Source organism: Physcomitrium patens, chromosome 3, assembly GCF_059467195.1.
Source record: "Physcomitrium patens ecotype Gransden chromosome 3, ASM5946719v1, whole genome shotgun sequence".
Taxonomy (NCBI): domain Eukaryota; kingdom Viridiplantae; phylum Streptophyta; class Bryopsida; order Funariales; family Funariaceae; genus Physcomitrium; species Physcomitrium patens.
The window spans coordinates 682,750-699,012 of record NC_143412.1 but is presented as its reverse complement, the minus strand read 5'-3'; the positions used below and the strand labels follow the sequence as shown (position 1 = coordinate 699,012).

At 36.0% G+C, this 16,263-nt stretch overlaps 1 protein-coding gene across 2 annotated transcripts; it reads left to right on the top strand.

Annotated features, from left to right (window-relative positions):
- Nucleotides 1-5,742: 5,742 nt before the first annotated feature.
- LOC112280537 (uncharacterized) lies at nt 5,743-10,285 on the top strand. 2 transcript variants are annotated; one of them, XM_024516135.3, is made up of 11 exons: nt 5,743-5,996; nt 6,784-6,901; nt 7,145-7,357; nt 7,709-7,740; nt 7,888-7,947; nt 8,158-8,205; nt 8,333-8,443; nt 8,677-8,754; nt 9,034-9,099; nt 9,250-9,303; nt 9,775-10,285. In XM_024516135.3, exons 1-10 carry the CDS (start codon nt 5,838-5,840, stop codon nt 9,298-9,300), a joined length of 936 nt encoding a protein of 311 aa, XP_024371903.1. In that variant the 5' UTR covers nt 5,743-5,837; the 3' UTR covers nt 9,301-9,303; nt 9,775-10,285. The 2 variants fall into 2 exon arrangements, with proteins under 2 accessions (XP_024371903.1, XP_073388791.1); XM_073532690.2 differs by lacking the exon at nt 9,775-10,285 and having other exon boundaries at nt 9,250-9,662.
- Nucleotides 10,286-16,263: the final 5,978 nt, after the last annotated feature.

Sequence of the window (16,263 nt, the reverse complement as noted above, 5' to 3'; positions counted from 1 at the left end):
ATAAAGAATCTTGCAAATGCAACAAAGGCGGTGGAGGCTTTTCATCGACGACATCCATCAAAATTAAAATGAAAACCTTCTTTATAAAAGAAAAAATATCTAGGCAAGATAACATTCTACTTTCAATTCTTGCTCATAGCTTCATTGTAGTAGTGGCGCTCAGGAGATGGAGAACCAACAAGCAGCGAATTCAACCCAAGAGCCTTCATTTGCTGACCTGTCGGACGAGACATTATGATTGTTACAACCTTGAAGACGACGCAATCGAGATGAAGATCTTCAAGAATGACATGTTCTTCCTCGAATAGATGGTGAGATACAATGCATTTGGTATCACCATTTGGGAAGGAACTCCCGATGTTTGGTGATTTTGCTAGAGGTAGGAACAACTCCTGATGGTGTTCCAAATATTCTATTCGAAGGAAGTTACGAAGGCCTGAACAATGATCAAATAACTGGGTGGTCTTCTCGCCCTGGTATGGGACACTACCGATGGTTGAGAGGCCCTATCAATCATCTTCTTAGAGAACAGAGATCAGAGTATGTGGCGAATACAATTCGTCGCATCATAGATTTCCTCAACATATGATGACCGCTCCTCATGGAACTCGTCCCTAGAAGGGGGGGTAATGTCATGGCCATAATCATGTAAGCTAATAATTACATATAGAAATAGATAGAAGTAAGTAAAAGTAGGTAAAAGTAAGTTAATTCTATAATATTTAATATGGAAGCTTCCTAGAAACTTTTTAGATACTGCTTTGACTTCATAGGTGTCTTTAATTGACTTTTTGGATTAGAAACGTGGTCAACAAGTTAGCCATGTGCCACACATGTTGTTAGCTTGAAGATCAAGCTAACTATGTGGTCCACACGTAGAAAAACTTGCCTTGTAAGTCAAGGCATGTGTTCTACAAAGTCAACACATATTGGAGGTCCTATAGAACGTCGCCACGTAGCTCTTAGTTAGATAGTATATATAGAGACAAGAGTGAAGGCTTCTTCATTCTTGTCAACTCCTTTCTTGCTTCTAGTCTAGTTTCAAGGGTCTCTAGTTTTCTTGTCTTTTGGCAATAGCCATTCCAATTCCTCTTTCAATATATATACTTGTTTATATATATTTTTTTACCTCTCTTTGAGTGAATTCTCACTTGTCTGAATTATTTTTTCATCGAGTTCTTGTCCTTGACAGAAGCTCTCTCTCCTTAGAAATCCTCTTGTGTGTATTACTTATTACTACTCTTGTGTGTGTATGACTTACTACTACTCTTGTATGTGTGTATGACTTACTATTACTCTTGTGTCTTTCTAAACATTCTCAACACTAACAAAAGAGATGTGCTACTTTAGACCTTAAAACTTATCATTGGCTTTTGAGATAATACTTGACATTATAAACCAAGTACAAAATACTAATTTGGTTAGTTTATATATATATAATACACACAAACATAAATTGGAATCTTATATGTTGTGTTTAGAATTAGGTATATCTATGTCAAAGGTTGCAATTCTCTTAGTGGGTTTTTTTGCACCAAGAATTGATTTGAGACTTAAGGTCTTCTGACTGGCCTTTGATAGTTGAGATAATACTTGACTTGAATACACTTTTAAAAACTTTGCCACAATATTCATATATATTTTAAATAATAAATCATATAATATTTTTTATCGAGTTATACCTTATCAAAAATATCTTATTAAAGCCATTGACACAATGGTAAGATGATATTTTTATATGCTATACGAAATTAAAAATATCTCCCTTCTACTTAAAGTATATTCCTATTCACTTCCTAAAGGGGAGCAAAACATATTAATAAAAAATATTAAAATTAACTATTATATTAGTACAAACTATTGTCAAGTAAAAAAAAAAAACAATGAACTTGCCAACAAGGTTTTGTTTTTAAAGAAATCTCTCTAATGCACTTTTGAAGAATTGACTTTTAAAACCATTGTCCAATTTCAATTAAAGACCTAAGTTTTTACTAGCTAAAGTTTAAAATTACTAAATTTGGCATCAAAGAAATTAAATAAATAATATTATATTACACCATCCTTCTTTTGTAGTTTTTAATAGTAGTTATTTCTTTATAAATCCAAAAAATATCAAATAGTATTTAAATTTTTGTATTATAATAACATTCATAATCTTCTATTTTTAATATAAATCTTAAATTTGGAATAGTTTAGAAAGCTAGTTTAAAATAATTATTTTATTTTAAAAATTCATTATTAATCTTTTCTAGTTTAGTATTAATAAGTTAAAAGTCTTAATTGTCTAAAATAAGAGTATATTTTTAATATCATAATTTAAAATTTTAAGTTAATATGAATTTTTAGCTAAGAAGGATTCATATTTAGAGGCCACTGTGAACATTCATGGTGCAAAAGTCCTACAAAAGTTCCATGCTTAATAAATATATACATTCTTTTTGGAGACCTTTGCATTGGAAATAGCATGTGAGAAGAGGCCATGAAATAGACCAAATTATTATTTTATTATAGGTCTAAATTTCTGGTTCATATCTTAGATCTAACAATAATGAACTAATACAAATTTTTAGTTTTTTTTTTTTAGCAACTTTTAATATAACTTCTAAAAATTTTGTACAATCCATCTTTTGAAGTGGACTTATTGCATATTCCAAGTAACAACAATTTTCATACTATGTCAAATTTTTGTATTATCTTTTATAATTATTAATATTAAGAGTATTATAAAAATTATTTATAAATTTATCTTAAAATTTCTTTATATTAGAGGAAAAGGTGAGAGATCACAATTTTTTAATCCTTTGATTATTTAAATTTCAGAAGTTTCACTCAATTAACTTTATACTTAGAAAAGTCATTTATAAAGTTCCAAGAAGAAGTATAAGATAAAGTCCACTTTTTTTACACTACAACACAATTTTAAGTTTTTAGTAGAATTATTATATAAAAAAAATAATAATAATGTAAGTATTTTTTATCAAGTATCATTAAATATATATATATATATATATATATATATATATATGTATATGATTATAGTTATATAATATATAATATATGATATTTATTAGTAATATTTATCATTACTAAATAAAAATAGAATCTAATATTATGTAATAAAAATATTAATGAGATGTCTTGGTTTACCAAATACAAAAGTTTCTTAAAATATTTTAGTAGGATAGTTTTATATAAAGTTTACATATAATTTTCTAAAAGAAGTTCAAGAATTTTATTGATTTTTTTATGATAAATGGATATTTAGTAGTAATATTATTTGTATTCTTTGGATTTAACATGAATAAATTATAATCCTAAAAAGAATTAGCAAAGACATTAGTAGATACCACAAAAAAAAAACATTACCTCTTTTCCATTCCATAAATTGTCAATGAAAGTTGGAAATGTGATAGTATAACCCGTAGTATTAGAGACTTATTACCATTAACTTGTGCATAGTTTTGAATTGATAGAATGGTTTTACTTAAACTAGAATATAAGTAAATAAATAATAAAATCAAGGATAAACAATATCTACAAATAAAAATTCCTTAATAATTAATTTTCCAGTATGAATAACTGAGAAGTCATTGTGTTTAAACATTAAATTATATATTTTTTGACAATAGTGGGGTGGTGATACCACTAAATTTGATTCAGTTACACAGTAAGCATATGTAATTGTTAAATGTTTTGAACATTTGTGCAATTTTGTTTTTTACATATAGCAAATCATTTTTCGATATCAATAACTTATTTTCTATTATCTTAATAGATGATGGCTAGAAAAATTAAATGTTACTTAGGCTTATATATATATATATATATATATGTTTATATTAAACTGATAAAATGTGAAAATTAATCAAATTTTGGTGATACCATTTACAAGAAGTACACAGTTTTAATTTTTATTCACATTAATCTGTTTATTATATTTCAATTTTGTTTCTGAGGATCAGATAATGTATATTAAAATTTTGGAAGAACTTTAACAATAAAAGGTGGAATGCCAACGATATCTCATCTAATTTTTCAACCATTTGTATTTTTATTTTCAAATGCTATTGTACTTAATATAAGAATCTAGGTTTCTTGCATGAAATGAAAACATCAAAAGATTAAGACAACTTCTTTTTTATTAATAATATATAAAATGTTCTTTAAATTTTCTAAAATAAAATAAAATAGAATAAAAAAAAAAATAACAACAATAAATCTATACAAAAACTTAATATATATATATATATATATATATATTTTATTGAAGTTGCATCTTCATACTACAACTTATAATGATAATGTTTTTAAGCTAAGTTATTTAGAATATAAGTCACTGTCTACAATAGTAGATCATTTTTTATACCACTGGATTAATTATATTACTAAATAAATTTATAATATTTTTGTTTTCAAATAACAATAATCAACAAATTACAATATAAAAATAATTCTAATACCTTAAACTTTAGATTCCAAAATTAGGTGAATAATATCTTTGAATGAGAAATTAATTTTAAAATGGTGCATAGATGCATCTAACTTTTGTGCATCACGCATATAAGAGTTTGAAACAAAAAATAACTTACAAACTGACAATACTAACAGTTTGATAGTTATATATATATATATATATATATAAGTTATTGCCACCATAGTTTTTGCTATTGTCATCAAAATTTGCTATCATCACATAATATCATAATTTATTCTTATTAAAAATTTAAAAAATATCACAATTAAATTTATCATTTATGTGCTTAGACAAAAAAGAATCATATTTAAAATATTAATGTTTTTTTTAATAAATTGAAAAAACTAAAAAATGATTTGAGTGGGTGGCAAGTTGTTGTGGCAACAGTAAAATATCTTATACCAATTGCAACACCATGTGTGTGTGTATATATATATATATATATATATTGGTTATATTCTATCGTGTCAATATGAAATATGATTAAAAAAAAATGTTACAAATTTAAGCATCATAATGAAATATAATATATATACACGTTTCATTACAGTGTGAAAATGTATGAAATGCACATAATTAAAAAAAAAAAATCATTAAAATTGAGTCCTTTCCATGAAAAAATTAACTGCACATGATTACAAAATATAACTATCGTGGACTAAATTTCAAGAAACATTAAACAAAGATTGTATTCTAATGTTTTTGTTCATTCACCAACTTTTATTATAAATTAATGCATACTTTATTTCAAATCTTCAATAACTAGGCTAGTTGTTGCACAATTTAATGTCTCAATATACTCTATTGCATAATCCTAATAGTTGAACATATAAAAACCCACAATGAGTGATCTAATCTCACACAGTGTAAAAATAACAAAAAGATATTAATAAGATTAGATAGATAGATAATTAAACACAGTAATGAATGGTTTTTTTTATAATATAATAAAATTATTGCCATATTCTTCTAATGATATGGTAATAGAATTGCTATGAAAAAGGTTTCCTACTCAAAATCGCAACAGCAGCCATTTTTTTTTACCACAGTTGTTGTCACAGATGCCATGGGTGGCGGGGGAGGTGCCAACTAGGCACGCCACGTCATCAACCACGTCGGCATCCACCTGGTCAGCCACGTCGGCTGCCACATCGGATCAATATCCGAAACGGGGCAATGTCGTCCCCAGTCCAGGCTGATCTCGAGGCCTCATCTTGCTTGTGCTCCAAAGCCTTCGCCGAGATCTCCTCCTCCCTCACACTCCCTTGGCTTTGCTTTGCTTTGCTCGCATTGCTCCCGCCATCACTGTTTCTCGGTGCCTCGAGAGCGTGTCGCTTGGAGCTTTTTCACAATCTAGGGAGCTATGGAGTCTCTTCTTTGCAGCACGGGACCAGCGTCCGTGGTATCTGTGCACTCCACTTCCGCCACAAGCACCACTACCAAGTGGAGGAACGTCGCCATGGCGTGCCCAGCTCCTGCTCGCCTTGCCATCCATCTCGCCAGCTCCGCCTCCGTTTCTCAGGTAATGGCAGCTTCATTATCCCTCTCCGTTTTTGTCTTTGACGCTGGGGTGGATTCTCCGGTATTCTGTAGTGCTGACTTGGTGGTAATTCTTTCGTTGAGTGAGTAATTTCGCAATGGTGCGTTTTTTGTTTGTTTGTTTGTTTGTTTGTTTGTTTGTTAGAGGCTTCTTATGTGAGGGCTGAGAGGAATTGTGAGGAAATGCGTCTTTGGGAGTTATCTCCCAGTAGACGAGAAGGCAAGTGTGGAGCCATTGAATGTTGTTTTGGACACTAATAGCTGCTGGAAGATTTTTCTAGAAAGTTATTTTGCAGTCTAAGCTGCAGCTTATTAGGTTACGATAGGGTTTTTGGAGTTTCCAGATGTAGCTGTAATGGTTGCAATGCCTTGTCATTGAGGTTTATCTCATCAGTAAATTGCGGGGTGTGGAAATTTCTGTAATCTAGAAGACATGCGTTGTCGTTTAGTTGCGGTGGACTAGTCAGATAAGAGATTCATGATGTCGTTGAGGGGAATAGTGTATCGCGTGTGTGAGGTTAGACACCTCTGGTCGATTCTGTAAACTGCTGGTGTTTGGAGCACTTCCAGCCTTGATACCAATCTTTTTAATTGTTCATAAGCACGAGCGTGCAATCCTCAAGTATTCTAATAAAATAGGTAATAGCTTTTGTTACATGTGCACAAATAAGTGCGCCTCGTACGATTCTACAAATTTCACGAAATGTTCTCACTCCGGGGACTGGAGCAATTTCAGCGCAACACTGATGCTTGCAGATATGTATTTACAGGTACTAACAAATAGGACAGATTTCTTGAGTATGTCAAGAAGGACATCTTTGCCTAGAGAAACAAGGTGTGAAGCGGGTGCTGATCTAGAAGAGCCTGTTACCGTGGACAACTCGACAGGTCTTGCTCATTACTTGTAAACTTTAACAGCCTTTGTAATAATCCAAGAATGAGAAAAAGAATTTGTAGTTCACGTCTTTTTTACATCTACATAGATTTTAGTTGTGACTAGTGTTTGTGGCTAGCCATTAGACTAGTGTTATCACAAGATGATGTTTTCTTTCATTTCTTGGTAGTCATTTCATCTTTCGTATTTTGTGCTAACCATAACTCGCTGAAGATTGGATTGTCTTGGTTTCGCAGTTTTGGTTGTTGGAGGCGGCGGTGTTGGAATGGAGACTGTGCGTGTATTAGCAAAGGCAGGATCATGGGTTACAGCATATCAAAGAAATGAAAAATTTCGTCCAGAGATTGAGGGTCTTGGGTCAATGCTTGCCCTTGGCGATGTACTAGATGTTGCGACCATCGAGAAGGTGTTGCGATCAAATTCTTTTGATGCCATAGTCTGCACTGTGGGTATGCCTCTCGCATAATCATTGATTCCATTTGAATTCTAAATTAAAGATTTTGGATCTATCGGCATGCAAAATTGATATGTTTTCGAACGGAGAACAAGTCTACGTTTAAACATCGAAACAGCCGTTCCAGAAATCTAACCTATGGGCTTTGTGGCAGAAAACGTGGTGGATATCATATTATTGATTTTTCCAGATACTGTGTTATGCCAAGTTCTTATATATATATATATATATATATATGTAGATATATATATTTCAATTTTGAAAAGAAAAAAGAAAAAAGAAAAAAGCAAGTAGGTTGTGGAGATTTTCGTTTTCTTAGAATCTGATTTTTTTCTCGGGTTCGCAGGTGGAGGAACTACGCACCCTGAAGTAGATAAGGTATAACCGTTGCCCTTCTCATGTACCGAGTTTCATCGCATATTATTATCGTGGATCTCTGATTTTTCTTTGCAATCCAAGCATGTTATTTTAGCGCAGTTGACCAAATTTCAGCACATTTTTTGATGGATTTTGTCACAATGACAGGATGGTCCTATCAATCTGGCAAATGCAGCCAAGAAGGCAGGCGTGAAAAGATTCATCATGGTATGTTGAACCTGTTATATGTGGTTGTTATCGCATTCGAGCAGAAGAAGTTAAAATACTAGCACGGAACCTTAGCACATGGCACTTCACGAATTGTTTTTACCATTGTCACCATCTAACTGTATAGTTGCAAACGAGTGCACGGTATATATTTCATACTAGATAAAACAGATATGAAGGTGATGTAGTTTGCAACTGGCGGTGACGCAGATTTCCAGCGTTGGAGCTGGAGACAGTGTGAAGGCTGTTGATGATAAGGTGGGTGCTTACTGTGCTCCAACTCCATATATATATATATATATATAGATCGTGATCACTTCCAGCTGTAGTGGATGTTACCTTCTGCAACAAAAAATTGAAGGAAATGTTTGCTGTCGTATTTTAGACATTGGCAGTTTTGAAGACAGTGCTGGAGGCGAAGGAGGTAGCCGAGGAGGCTGTGAAATCAAGCGGCCTCAGTTATACTATCATTCGTCCTGGGGGTCTATTGGCTGCTGTATGTTCCATTTCCACCCATGTGATTTCTTTTCAAGTGGTTCCTCTTAACAAAAGTAATATCAGGATGAGTGACCACGTTAGTAGATTTCATCTCGGTATCGCTGCTGGTGTTCTTGGAGTGTTTTTTTTATCTGTGAGGAAAGTGATTGTAACCTAGTATCCCCTTGTATGTCGGTGAAGCTGCTTGGAAGGTCTCGGTGGACGGTTCTCATACTTGAGTGGTTTTTGCAGCCTCCTACCGGCAATGGAATTTTGACAGAGAATTCTGGCGTTTCTGGGCTCATCAGCCGAGCTGACGTTGCCTCCCTTGTAAGTGATAATGTTGCTTTCGTTTTCTGCAGCCAACTCAAACTCCTATAGTATTTTTCTAAGATTATTGAATTAGTGGTGCGGTTTATTAGGAATAGGGTTCTACAAGTTTGAATGCTTTACGCGACGATTATCGCCTGTTGAAATACGCAGATGGATTTACCTTTGTTAAACAGTGCACTTGAATCTTGCACTGTTCTTGCCTCCCTGGAACATTCATCTCTGCAACTGTTAATAATTTCATCTCCACGTTGAATGTGTTGCGGGTGTGACCTTCAGGTCATGAAAGTTTTGTTTAACGAGAAGTCGTATGGAAAAACCGTTACAGCAATCGACCAAGACAAGGTAACAACTCGTGCACTTCTTAGGCTACTCTGGTATTCTTTTCAAGTCTCGCAGCGGTTCGTTGTTACATTTATTACCTTGCACTCAGACTATTTATCCCAATGTGTAAGGATATGGAAACTCATCTTTGTTAAATATATTATTGTGCAGCTGCTTCCTCCTACCACCTCACTGGACGGAGTAGAGCTTTTGAACCTCTGAGCAGTAAGAGTGCCCCCCTCCTCCTTAGAAATTTTACACTCCTCAGCATTACATATGTAACCTAGATATGCATGTAATTTCAGTGACGTAGAGCACATGTACAGTGTTTTACGAAGTTATCGAGACACTTGAGGTTTTTCTTACAGACGCGTAGGGTAATCATCAATCCCTTACTGCCCTCAGCTCATATTATCACGGAAATCTCCAAATTAACGAAATTGTATCATCAGGTTCTTCTGTAGGCTTTATTTAGCTGTTCTGAGTCTATCTTTTGCCTGCTTTTAGTCAACTATTGAAGCGTTTTCGAATCGCTGGGACCATCTAATTATAACAGCTCTTGTGATGATGGGTGTTTTTTTCTACTGAGGTATCCAGCTCTCGTTGAGTCGGATCTTTTGTGGGAGTCATAGAGATTTGTGTAGAAACCAGAGGGTTGTTTAGGTTAGCCTCATTTGCTGTGATGTGAAATGACAGAATGATGCTTCGACAGCAGCTGCCCTCCCCGCCCATAGTTCTGAGGGCCAAATAACAGTCACCCCAATTCCTAGAACTCGTCGACGGTTTGAAAAACCTCCTCCACACGGAATAAATATTCTAGGAAAACAACTCTGTTGATCTAACTGCAGGTTATTTTTAGCTTCGATACAGCCTGAACAACGTATATGCTTACCTCGTTGGACTTGGTGGAGTAGAGCATGGAAATTCTTTTCGGGAAATAGACCAGATTGTGAGGGTTTCATTGGGATGCTGTAGAGGACAAGTTCTGAGATGAGGATTGAAATGAGGAGCTACATCTCAGTGGATGCTGCAGACCCAACGGATCTTGCACTTTTCAAACTTGAGAGCTGTTTTCGGTATTTTTCTGCATTTCTTATCTTTTTGACACAAGTAATGGGTTCTTTATAAAACCCGGCACCGGATATGGATTCCGTAGTTGGTAACCCCAGACCAATTCAAGTGCATCCACGACTCTTTTGCTCGCCATGGACTTCATTGATTTGCCAAAGTCTTGTGCTGTGGGCGGCTCATATTTTATAATCAAAATGAACGGACAGTAGGGTGGATAGATGAATATAAAGGCAGAGCCAAAATAGATTCACTTGTGATAGAATAATGGCATGTAACTTTGATCTGTTGAGTTCGTTTGTGCCATAGCATCATCTGGGGACCCATTTGGGAATACAACAAGTCAGGATTGGATGAGAGCCTAAGAAAGGGTGTATTCAAGTGATGCTGGGGCATGAACAGCTGCTCAATGCAGATAGCCAGTCTGCTAAGCATTGGGGGAAAGTGAGAAACATTTCTCTCAATCTATCTATCTTACCCATGTTGGGATCCATCAACTCATTAAGCCCATGTGGGAAAAGTGGGTTTCCTCATGACAATATCTCCTTCAACTTTCATTATGAAAATTTAAAGAAAAAAAAAAACTGGTTATATTTTGTTTCTTCTGGTGTAAAATGTATCATCAGCATTGAATATTGTGCACAATTACAGACTGGTGGGCAGTAGAATCCTCAAAAGCATCAGCATGTTGGATTGTGTCATACTTTATAAGTTTCTTCAAACTTTTCATAATAACAATAATGATAACCTGAACACAGGTGATAAAAATCATTGGTCCAAAGCATGAGTGATTTAGGGCAAACCCATCTCTGGGGGAAATGGCTTGAAAAGGATGATACAATCAGATGGAGCCCATGTGATGGCGATTTTGAGCACCATGCTGTGACCTACTGTGGCAGGAACCTTGAAAAGCCAACTCCCTTAATAGCCACCAGAAATAACAGAATAAGAATAAGAAAAAACAAGCCTAATTATATCTCGACTCATGGAAAGGGAGGTCATATTATTAATGGACAACTAAAGAGCTACACTAATCAGGATGTCACGTGGATGCACTGCTGGGGTTGGTCACCGGGCTAGTGAGTGCCTCCTTACATCCTCTACGCCATTTGACGGTGGCAGGCTGGGACGGCCCGTGTCGAGCTGGGGTGGGTTGGACGAGCTGCGGTGGGTTGGACGAGCTGGAGTGTGTTGAAGGAGCTTCGGTGGGTTGAACGAGCTGCGGTGGATTGGACGAGCTGCGGTGGCTTGGACGATATGCGGTGTGTTGGACGAGCTGTAGTGGGTTGGACGGGCCAGGACGAGCTGCGGTGGGTTGGACGAGCCGGAGTGGGTTGGACGGGCCGGGACGAGCTGCGATGGGTTTGACGAGCCGGAGTGGGTTGGACGGGCCGGGACGAGCTGCGGTGGGTTGGACGAGCCGGAGTGGGTTGGACGGGTCGGAACGAGCTGCGGTGGATTGGACGAGCCGGAGTGGGTTGGACAACTTGGAATGGGTTGGACAACTTGGAATGGATTGGACAACTTGGAATGGGTTGGACAACTTGGAATGGGTTGGACAACTTGGAATGGGTTGGACGAGCTGGGGTGGGTTGGACGGACCGGGTCGAGCAGGTGTCCATATGCAATAAAAGAGCACTGTGCTAGGGTGGATGAACATTGGAAGGATGTACTATAAAGTGGACGGATGATAACGGTTATGGGAGTGCAAGAGGGGGAGGAGGAGGTGGAGCTGGAATTAGTTGTCTGAATCTAAAAAATGCCATGATCTTGAGTTTCCAATCAAAATAAATAAACATTTTATAAATAAACCCAATCATTTATTCCAGCTTTGTTATGGTACATGGCTCGTGAGATGTACGAATTTACTCTCATTATATATATATATATATATATATGTATATACTTTCAGCTATAGTTATATGTGACAAGAGTAATTTGACTGAGAAGAGTCCAAATAATGGATCAATGCCTTACATTCGACCTTGGTTTTATTTTTATTATTATTCTGTTAATTTATATTATGTTTGGTTTTTTTAGAAAGAGGAATGAATGAGAAATAATGTTCTGTTTGCTTCATCCAAGTATGTGAAATTGTGTTACACAAGTTTTGGAGCGGCTCTACAGCTCAACGCACATAGAATTGGAAAACTACCATTCTCTTCTATCTAAGCGAAGGAAAAAAAAAAAAAAAAAAAAAAAAAAAACTGTATATTAGCTCCATGGCCAGCTCTAAGTTTTGAACAAATAATATTTGGTGTTAGTCTTAATAACACAACCGACATGAAATAAAATGAAACTTTTTTCACCCTTTATTACAGGCACATGTTTCTGGATTATATGGGAACAAAGATACGACTTAATCTTTTAATAAGAAAATGAAATGAAGGAAAATCAGAAGGATTCATTTGACATAAAATTATCAACCATGGTAAAAACATGTTGGAAAACAAGACTTCCCCAAATTTTTAATAGATCGCAAGATAAATTAAAATCATTTTGAAAGTTAAAAAAAAGATTTTGATTACAATGTTGATATGTGCACACATGAATCCTTGTGATTTTCACATATTCTCATTTTTACTCAAAAAGTTTTTGTCTTGAGATGGATTTTGTAATTCATTACTTATTTATTTCTAAAATTATTGCTATAAACATACACATATACACACACAACTGTTTAGCAATCCTCATTTAACACACACACACACACACACACATACATATATATATAAATATATATATATATATATATATATTACTGGCATACAAAAATCTTAAGCATAGTTATTGTCAATTTTTGTCTCTAAAGCTCATAAAGCATCCATTATTGATATATATATATATATATATATATACACACATACATTCCTATTGGTTCCATCATCTTGGAAAAAAGTTGTACACAGGAGTTACACAGAATAGCTTTTTTTTTGGCATATTCATTGTCCCTCTTGGCCACTCTGTATGTTATAACATTGATAAAATTGTAAAGAAGGAGAAGTACTGCAACAAAAATTCCACACTATTTATAAAAGGTATGAGCACTTGAGGGCAATATTGTATTTTATTATTATTATTTTTTTTGCTTGGTTCCATTCAATTGGGTTGGATTATTCAAATGAATTTGTGGAGAGTTGTAGAGTCCCATCCTTAAGCTTTTCACTTGCCCATACCCCTCCCCCCAATTTGATTTGATTTGATTTGATTATTTATTTATTTATTTATTTATTTTTCAATTGTAGCTCTAGAATCATACAAGTAGTTTAAATGCTTGTTCAATACAATGAAATCTAGTAGGTAGGCTCTTCATTTTTTTAAATTAAGAAAATTGTGTGTGGATGCATCAGTTTAATTCTGTATTTTGTGCAAAATTCAACTTACAATTTAATGGAACACAAGATCATGTAACATTAACATGGAAAAGACATTATGATGCCAAGAATTCAAATTTAAAACTTCCAAAAATCACATTATCAAAGTGATTCCAAACTTAGGACAAGGAACATGATTTAATGAACTTTTAATCAATCAAGTTGAAACCTGTAAGTAAGTTTTACATGTGACATCTCCCAATTATTGAAATATTGCAATCAAAACATATTTTGATTATGCATAATTTTCCCACATGCATCAAATTTAGATATGAATAGTGTTAGTGTATTTTTGTGGGTGAATGTGCATGTTCTTACATGTATGCTCAAAATTTTCTGCTCCTCAAACCTCACTGATTCAATGACTTTGATACACAAGATTGTCATTGAAACTTAAATGGTGGTGAACTCTTCCATTTCAAAATGCATTATTATTCCCCTAAAATCATGTCACATTTCTTGAAAGATGCCTTGAACTTCGTGCCATCACTATGTCACATTTTATTTTATTTTATTTTATTTTTTGATAAATTGTGGACCATGGTAAAACAGGGTTTCTTTGAAAGAAGGCAAACAGCTAAAGTCTCCTCAGTGGCAACACATGTTTGTTGTGTATCCTTTTAAACCCTCCTCCATGTTGGAATCCTTGTTGCAACAAACCCTAAAACTTGGATGGATAGAAAATGGTGTTAGAAATGAGAACCCATTGGCTATTTTTCATCCAGATGGGGCACTAAAACTGAAACAGGAGGGAGTCTCGGAGGCCCAGGTCCATTTCCATTCCCCACAAGATAGCGTTTGGTGCTATTGTCATAAAGCTGAGTAATAACACTGCAAGGCTGTGCCATGTGATGGCCACGGGGGGGGGGGGTGAGGAGGGACATGGGGAGTCCATGTGCTAGTGTCCCCCTCCCCCTCAACCTTCTTCATGTCCTGAAAGGCTAAGCTACACCTAATTCTACACACCTACACACACAAACACCCCTTCGCCCTATTCAAGATGGAGATTGCTCCCCTTCAACAGCCCACCATCCATTTGCCAGGAGATCTGGTCCCCACACTCTTCACAAATCCAAGCCCTCTTCATTCACTTGCAAAGGTTTAGCCGGCGAGTGACGTCGGGTTGAGGTCATCCTGACAACCCACGCAATATGTTTTAATGCTCATCAGGGGTAAACATAGTCGCCAGTGACACTGGGCCACTTCATGAGGTCTAAGCTGAGACAGTTTCATAACCGAAGCAGGAAAGAAACCGTTTTTGTCAGGAAATCATATTTGGGTTACCAGAAGCTTTTTTCCAGGTTGAGGCTAACAATGGAAAGCTCCTTGGAGGGGGGGGGATGGAATGAGGGAAAGAACTAACTTAGAAGTGCCTTTTGAGGCTCATTCTCCCATATTTCCCACGTAAGTTAACTTTCTATTTTATTCTCTGTTCCTTCACCGAACAATTGCAGTTCTAAATAACGGTTCGAGACGAGTATTTACTGCTGTTACAAATGAGAAGATTGAGGAGATGGGACAAACTGGGATCAGAGGGATGAATCTGAGAGGATGAAAAGGGAAGGTTCCGCGGTGATAGGGGAAGGGAAAGGATGGATGAAACATTGGTCAAGTGAAGGGGTAGGGTTCTTTGTCTGACGTGGCCCGTGCCCGCGCGGGAGATCAGGCTGGTGCTCTCCCATTGGCCCAACCCCCTCGCGATCACGTGAACGCAATCTTTAGTTGTCGGGGGAACCCATTTCGGGGAGAATCCCCCGCTCCTCCCGCTTCTTTTCGATTCCCCCTCCCCAAGGCATCTTCTTATTTTACCCCCCATCCCCTTTTGTTTTTAAATTGTTTTAAAAGCAATAACCCCCTTTCCCATGGAGCCCTTTTCCCCTCAGGAATTCAGGCTGCTCTTCCGAGGGCCAACGATTCGCGTCATTACTGCCGCCTGGACCAACTCCTCTTTGCCTTTATTTAAACGGAATAATAAAAACTACCTTGTATTTGTGTTTGTATTGATTTTACGTGAATTTCGTTTCCACATAGAAAGATATAAAGGAAGTCTCGCCCACGCATGTGTTCTTTTTTCCCCTTTATAGCAGATTTTCGGGAATCTAAGCTTGGGAGATAGGAAAGGGGAATAATGAACCAAACAAGGGGTGATTGAACTTACAACACAAATGAGGCACGGGATCTTTGGGGTTTGAAATAAAAGCATTTGGAAGGAATTGGGAGTTCACATGGGGGCCCATATGGGTAAGGGTTCCTAGTGCTATTCTCCTTTCTTATTGTGTTCCCCCTTTGCCCTGCCCTGCCCTGCTAGCTAGCCCCCCCCCCCCTTTTGCTTTTGCATCTTCTATGGGGAGCCTGTGTTTCTCCACCCAAAAGCACCAACAAGTTTTATTTTTTCCCATGCCCTCCTTTTCCCCCTTTGGTTGGTTGTTTGTTTGTTTAAGTACTCCCTTCAGCTTCTGGAAGAATCTCAACCTGCCATGAATGACACATGTACCCCTCACTTTGTAATATGTCTTCTACCCAACAATCCAACATCACCTCTGTGCTCATTTCCTCGAATCTCATAAGAATCCCTTTCAAAGAAACACATTAAGGAAAACAAAACCAATAGGAAGTTTTTTCAATATATGTATATGACAGTGTTCCTCCATATGGGTGTGTGATCAAGATTTGCTAACAAAAATAGTTTTGTATGTGGTCATGAAAAAAAAAGAAAAAAGGAAAAAAAGAGAGGTTTGAGCCT

Coding starts and splice junctions, on each gene's coding strand:
- LOC112280537 (XM_024516135.3), top strand. CDS start 5,838: ATGGAGTCTCTTCTTTGCAGCACGGGACCAGCGTCCGTGGTATCTGTG. Junction 7,948..8,157: donor GCGTGAAAAGATTCATCATG/GTATGTTGAACC, acceptor GCGGTGACGCAG/ATTTCCAGCGTTGGAGCTGG. Junction 9,100..9,249: donor CAGCAATCGACCAAGACAAG/GTAACAACTCGT, acceptor ATTATTGTGCAG/CTGCTTCCTCCTACCACCTC.